The 6637-nt window shown below is 37.4% G+C and overlaps 1 protein-coding gene across 1 annotated transcript; it reads right to left on the reverse strand.

Moving 5' to 3' along the window:
• Positions 1-1281: 1281 nt before the first annotated feature.
• On the reverse strand, positions 1282-5321 carry LOC128691488 (PE-PGRS family protein PE_PGRS47-like). Its single transcript, XM_053780346.2, has 8 exons — positions 5207-5321; positions 4987-5076; positions 4767-4772; positions 2397-2500; positions 2001-2289; positions 1848-1889; positions 1544-1660; positions 1282-1425 (listed from the first exon to the last, which is right to left on the reverse strand). Exons 1-8 carry the CDS (start codon positions 5319-5321, stop codon positions 1412-1414), a joined length of 777 nt encoding a protein of 258 aa, XP_053636321.1. The 3' UTR covers positions 1282-1411.
• Between the last annotated feature and the right edge of the window lie 1316 nt (positions 5322-6637).

Raw genomic sequence — 6637 nt, forward strand, 5'->3', positions numbered from 1 at the left:
GACTATAGGTCAGGTAAGCGTAGAACTGATTGTGTCAAGATCCCAAGATGTTGCTGTGTCTGACAAGAATAAATATGAGAACAAGATGTATTCAGAAGTAATTTTTTTATTGGAAAAAATCTGTACTTCCCCTCATAAAATAAAAATCGCATCTCATTCATGAACTGTCTGAATGAAGGATTTCAAAATGAAGTCACTATGCAACTGAAGTTTGAAATTACCTCAAAATTTGCACATTTTTTAATAATCGATTTTTATATTTTGCAACAAAACGAACCAGAATTTAAGTAAATAATGTTGCTTAAATTAATTAGCCAATGTAAGAAACTGCATAATTTTATTTATTTTTTGTTACTGGTGAGGTGAATCTTATAGTAATCCGAAATGAATATCTTGTGTTGACACACATTGCTTCACTGTGATACTGCAAAATTATTCTTAATGAAAAATCGTAATTTACTGTATGACGGATATAAAGGACTGAGTCGTCATTCAGTGAGAATAACAAGTGAAAACCAAGAATATTTCCCAGATCGGAGATTGAAAACGAAAAACTGTACGCTGTTGCTCTTACTTGGACCAGGTAACAGAACCAAACCCAGCGACCAGACAGGTTCTACTCTTGCCTTAGAAGTTCATTGCTTACCTACTTGCTCTCTCTGAACAGTGATAAAATGGTCTAACTTGGCTTTGCACGCATGTCCTTCAATCTTAAGTTGATATTGACTTTCAATTATAATTTTGAATACTAGATTCTATAGAATCTCAGATATCATTGGCCTACACACGACTGTCTGTGTGATAACTTGAAATCAAGAGAACAAAAAAATCTTCTTATTACAGTCCTGGAGTAGAAGGTGCCCCCTGGTGCCCAAATCCAACTTCTACTGTTAGACTCTTCATTAGAATCGGTTTCCGAAACTAGAAATAAAAATAAAATTTTACTCTTTTTCATGTAGAGTTCATATTTCTTTTCAACAGAGTAATTTAAATTTCCAAAATCCATTGAAAAATCTCGTGTAATTAAGAGATAAAATTACTAAAAGAGAAAGCCATAAAAATAATGTTTCGGAATTCTAGTTCAAATATAAATATATTTCTTGCTCATGTTACTGTTACTTATGCGACTTATTTTCTTAAAATGCATTGTATATTGTTATGAGGAAAATTAATAGAAAGAGCAATAAAAGGACACAGTGTTCAGGTAGTTTATTCCATTAATAATGAAGAGGACTGAGGAAGACAGCAGGACGTGGTCAGGACAAGGTAAGGCCAGACGTGGTCAGGACAAGGTGAGGCCAGACATGGTCAGGACAAGGTGAGGCCAGACGTGGTCAGGACAAGGTGAGGCTAGACGTGGTCAGGACAAGGTGAGGCCAGACGTGATCAGTACAAGATGAGGCCAGACGTATTACTTCCCGTAGCCTGAAATAATATTTGTGTTACAGTTTGCTCCCATTGAAATTTGCACTCATATTAACATTAAAAAATTCAGAAGTAACGAAAAGACAATAAGCAGGATGGACAACTCCATCGTACTCACCCAGGCCAAGACCACCTTTGCCGAATCCGCCGAATCCACCACCTTTACCAAATTCGTTGAATCCACCACCTTTGCCAAATCCTAGTTCTCCTCCCTGACCAAATGCTCCATGACTCCCTAAAAACAATGAGGGAAGCCATAATCACTAACAGTAAAATATATTTCGATATAATGTATTAACAAGATATTTCTGCAGCTACATTAAATCATGGTAACAACTTGTAAAACAGTTTTCTTAAGTGTGTGCTAAAATATTATTACAGTCATCAAAGCAAAAAAACCTTATGAAATGCTTTTGACTTACCGTGACTTTTGCTCAGAATAAACGTGTGTCCACCTTGGCTACCTATGGAACGAGAAAAAGACATTAATACTGTGTTCTCATATGATTACCCTTCATTATGTGACAAAAAATTAGTATATGTAGGAAAAAATAGCTAAGAAACTTAATACTTACCATATCCTCCATTAAATCCTCCACCATAGCCGCCCAAGCCACCGAAACCTTGTGATCCACCATAGCCGCCATATCCACCAAGGCCGCCAATACCACCAAGACCGCCAAGACCGCCAAGACCACCATAGCCACCATGTCCACCATAGCCTCCAAGACCATGTCCACCATAGCCTCCAAGACCATGTCCACCATAGCCACCATGCCCACCATAGCCACCAAGACCACCAATTAATCCACCATAACAGACTCCAACCATCACGGCTATCACCACCGTCAATGTCAGGGACTGCTGAAAGTAAAAGGAATTGTTATTACAGCAGCCCAAAAAAATATATCATGCAGTTTATTATTACTCAACTGTTTCAGAACAACTTGTCCCTAAGTACAAACTCGTACCATGACTGTAGGAGCTGGAAGCTTGTGGAGCTGGACAATGTGACGGTGAGGGTAGGTGTCCAGGACTTTATATAGGAAAAGTGACTCCACCCTCCCACTGTAACCTTCAGTACGTGGACCTCGCAGTCATACCTGTTGTTTGACTCGGTAATGTAAGTAGTATTTAGAGAGAAAAAAGGAAATGCAAAAATGTTATGATGAAAATTTCTGTTTTTGTCTTTATGAAAATATAGGCAAATTATGGTTATATATTATGTGCAATCTTATTTTTTGCAATTACTTAGAAAATCGTGGGAAAATAAATTACTCATATCACGTAATACGTCTCACAGAATAATTCTGATATAATTTGCTGTTAAAAATATGGAGGAATTATTAATACCATAAACAACTTACATACTACTACTAATAATAATAATACTTGATTCACTAGTTAGAAGATATCAATACCCTTTGTGTTTAAGAAATGTTGGATAAATTTGGCAGTTTATGTATATATACAAAGATAGACATATTGATGTATATATAGGCTACACTGAGACATTAACCAATCAATTTATATATCCTTAAAGACACGTTTAATAAATAAATAAAAGTGAATGAAATTAGAAAAGAATTGTATATTTTTTTTTTATATTTTGATGTATATCAATAGAACGTGTAAAGAGAAAAGAAACGGAGTGTCGATATGCTTTAAGTCAAATTAACCAGTCAACCAAGATTAACCTCTTAATGATCGTGTCTCAGACCATGTTAGGTGACTAAAAAGGTATTCAGGAAGCATGACTAATTGATCTCTCTCCAGTCAATGTACCTTGTTGATCACATGTTTACGGCATTATTTATCAAACTTACACCTATTTTCATTGTGTTTTAAATGAGTTCCAGATCATTAAATTGTCTGGAATTTTAACGTGACTTTACTGGAAGATAAAAATTGTCGAATTTCTCAAAAAAAATATCGATTCACAAAAAAATTAAGATTTTTACTGGAAATTCCTATACTGTTTCCAAGGTTATTATATATGTCATCAGTAAAATATTCATTTTTTTATTATCTGGAACGTCATCTTAAGCTTCCTCGCCAAAGTCTGGGCGATTTGTGTATTGTTCCAGTCACGGCATTGTGGCTTTTATTCTCCATCTCTATTCCGTGTTAGTCGATTCGTCTTTTGAGTCTCTGTTGAAGTTTTACATCGACAAAAACAATCACGTAAGAGAAAGCAATGGTTCTAAGAATGAAAGTTTCCCTCTTAAAAACATATTGTGATATTTTACAACGTATTTAAAGTTAATGATGAGAAAGAGTAAATAGCTTCAAGACATCTCGTTTACCCTCTGATGATAGTTTGGAACACTAATAATCTTAAAATGGATAATATTCAATTTACAATTGATGCTGATCTGCTGCCAGACACCAACCTCGTCCTTCTTCTTTCTGCTTCAGTTGCTGCGACTGGCAGGGTCATCAGCACCGGCTCCTGGTTCTTTGTGAGTGAACAACCACACCCAACCACCACTCCTACAATAGCGTTACTGTATGAGTGAACAACCACATCCAACCACCACTCCTACAACAGCGTTACTGTGTGAGTGAACAACCACACCCAACCACCACTCCTACAATAGCGTTAGTGTGACTGAACAACCACATTCAACTACCACTCCTACAATAGCGTTACTGTGTGAGTGAACAACCACATCCAACCACAAATAATACCCTAGTGTTGCTTTGTGAGTACACTGTCACACCCAACAACTATTCCTATATTAGCGCCATATATTGACAGTGACTGAAACTATTATGGCAAAAGAAGCAGCATTCATCTGTACCATAAGACACACACATAATGCACCTAACAAGAAACTATTTACTACACTTAGACATATGCACAGTGACCAACGTGTCATTAGTCTCATTAAACAGTAGATATGTAAATTAGGAGCGACGGCTAAAATGCCTGGAGCGAGAGGCTAGTAACCCCCTTTTCCTGTATAAATTGCTAAATGTAAAAAGAAAAGCTCTAGCAAGAGCAGAAAGTATTTTCAAATCAAGAAATCCACGTGTTTAGACGTCTAGAGGTACTAGAGAAGACTAAGACAAGAGTACACCTTTCATGTCTCAGTACAAATTAGATTAGTCTTTATTTATAATTGACATGTTTTTATTAATAAAAAATATCCATTTTTAGCGATAATAAAAAACAGGATTTCAATTTGCAGATTTTTATTCATATGGTGACAATCAGAGACGAATGGCTAGCTAGCAAATCTGGCTAGCTTCTAGCCGGTGGCTTAACTATCTGGAAGCCTTGCTGACCCACGGGTCACCTTGCTGAGGTAGTGGGAGACGCTAGCAACCTCACTTACCATACCCTGAAATTATGAAACACATAACACTATAAATATTACATTATGAAGACATGAAAACCCCCGTCTATTGCTTAAGGCCAGACACACAAGGACTTATTTAAGCTTCGTTACTTACAGCGCTAAATACATGGAGGGTCATTTAGCACTAGAAGTGATAGAGGTTCCTTCATCAGTAGGATAAACAAGAAGATACAACAATATAACTCCTAACACCTACCGATAGGGTCAAGTCCACCGAACGCACCCAAACCACCAAACGGGCCAAATCCCCCGAACCGGCCCAGACCACCAAATCCACGGAAACCTCCTGTAAGCACAAAATGAATTGCAATGGATTGTTTGTAGGATATGTAAAAATAATGTGGTCACGACATTCCAAGTGCAACATTGCGAACATTGTTGAGAAAGAGTTTATTTTAAAATGAATCTCTACTCACCATATCCACCATAACCACCAAAACCACTAAAGCCACCATATCCTCCAAGGCCACCGAGGCCTCCAAAGCCTCCAATAAATGCACCAAAACAAACTTGGAGCATCAGGGCCGCCATGCCCAGCATCACGTACAGGACTTGCTGCAATATTAAAATATTGTAATATTTTTTTAAAGAAACAATCGATGACTTGCAGTTTGTCTGATATTACAGATATCTACTAAACATTTCAAGAGATGTTTACCATAGTTACAGAAGCAGTGTGGATGAGGAGCAAAGAAACAGTGCTGGAGAATACAGGTGTACAGCTGCTTATATATGACAGCTACTGCCTCCTGTCTACCGTAGCCTGCGCTGTCTGCAGCTTGATTATTATTTACGAAAATATGAGAGGTGCGTAGCAGCCAAAGATAAATTACGAGAAACATTAGTTCGTATGATGCATGAATGTCAATGCACATGGATTGTCCCGTTAGGAACATATAACAATAGAGATCCGTTTCAAGGAATCATTTGGAAATTTTTGACTTTCTTGCATTGCCTAAACATCTGTATAAAATAAGCTGTCTAGGTAGACGAATTTTAAAATGTTGTAACTGAAGTATTAACTGACGTTGGATTAGTACGCAAAAATATTCTGTGAATTTATTTTGAGCTTGCAAGTCTAGCGTTTAAGAATTTAGGTTTTCACTGACGAATCCTCTCCCACGGCCCAGTGCAACTCGTTGCTCTTCACTAGTTACTTCAAACACTAACCTTGTACAACGATCTTAAATGCTTTCTACACCCGCACTGCCTTCCCCAGTCTTGCATAAAAAAAAAATCCCTTCTCTGTCCTACGAATGACTGTTATTGCTTTCTAGGTAGCAAGTATGACCTCAGGTTGAATTCTACTACTCTCTTAACTCTAATTTTGTTTACTAGCTCACAGTATACATAGCAGATAACTGGCTTTACACGCTGTTATTATTATTATAATCATAGGGGGAACATTAAACCAGAATGAGTCATACAGTGACTGAGGGAATGCGAGTCATTCAGTCAATCCAAGAAAAGAGAGGATAAGTCCATATCCTTGGATCAAGAGCCTCTCATCAGCATCATTGATGAACAGGGGGATCATCTCTGTATAGCTCAGTATCATCTGCTTTTCTTCCTTTATTCAGGTAAACGATCGCTTTCTGGGAATGATCCAGTATTACTTAATTCTCTGACATAATAATATGGCTGATCGTTGCACGGTTTATCACCTAAATTTTTTTTTTCCATGAACACCTTTTGCGACAACTAGAGACCTCAAAGACCAATCGGCTTCGAACTTGCATCTAGTCTGATACCAAATGGAGACCTGTCCCGTCTGAACTACCACACACTACCAACGGTTATGGTAGAGGCAGTGAATTCCTGACTGACAACTATGAACGCTACACAAA

Source organism: Cherax quadricarinatus, chromosome 26 (assembly GCF_038502225.1).
Source record: "Cherax quadricarinatus isolate ZL_2023a chromosome 26, ASM3850222v1, whole genome shotgun sequence".
Taxonomy (NCBI): domain Eukaryota; kingdom Metazoa; phylum Arthropoda; class Malacostraca; order Decapoda; family Parastacidae; genus Cherax; species Cherax quadricarinatus.

Excerpts from the sequence above, each read along its gene's own strand:
- LOC128691488 (XM_053780346.2), bottom strand. The coding sequence starts at position 5,321 with ATGGCGGCCCTGATGCTCCAAGTTTGTTTTGGTGCATTTATTGGAGGC. Across the intron at positions 5,077-5,206 it reads TGGTGGTTATGGTGGATATG|GAGGTTTCCGTGGATTTGGT; the intron begins GTGAGTAGAGAT and ends TTGTGCTTACAG. Across the intron at positions 1,890-2,000 it reads AGGATTTAATGGAGGATATG|GTAGCCAAGGTGGACACACG; the intron begins GTAAGTATTAAG and ends CTCGTTCCATAG.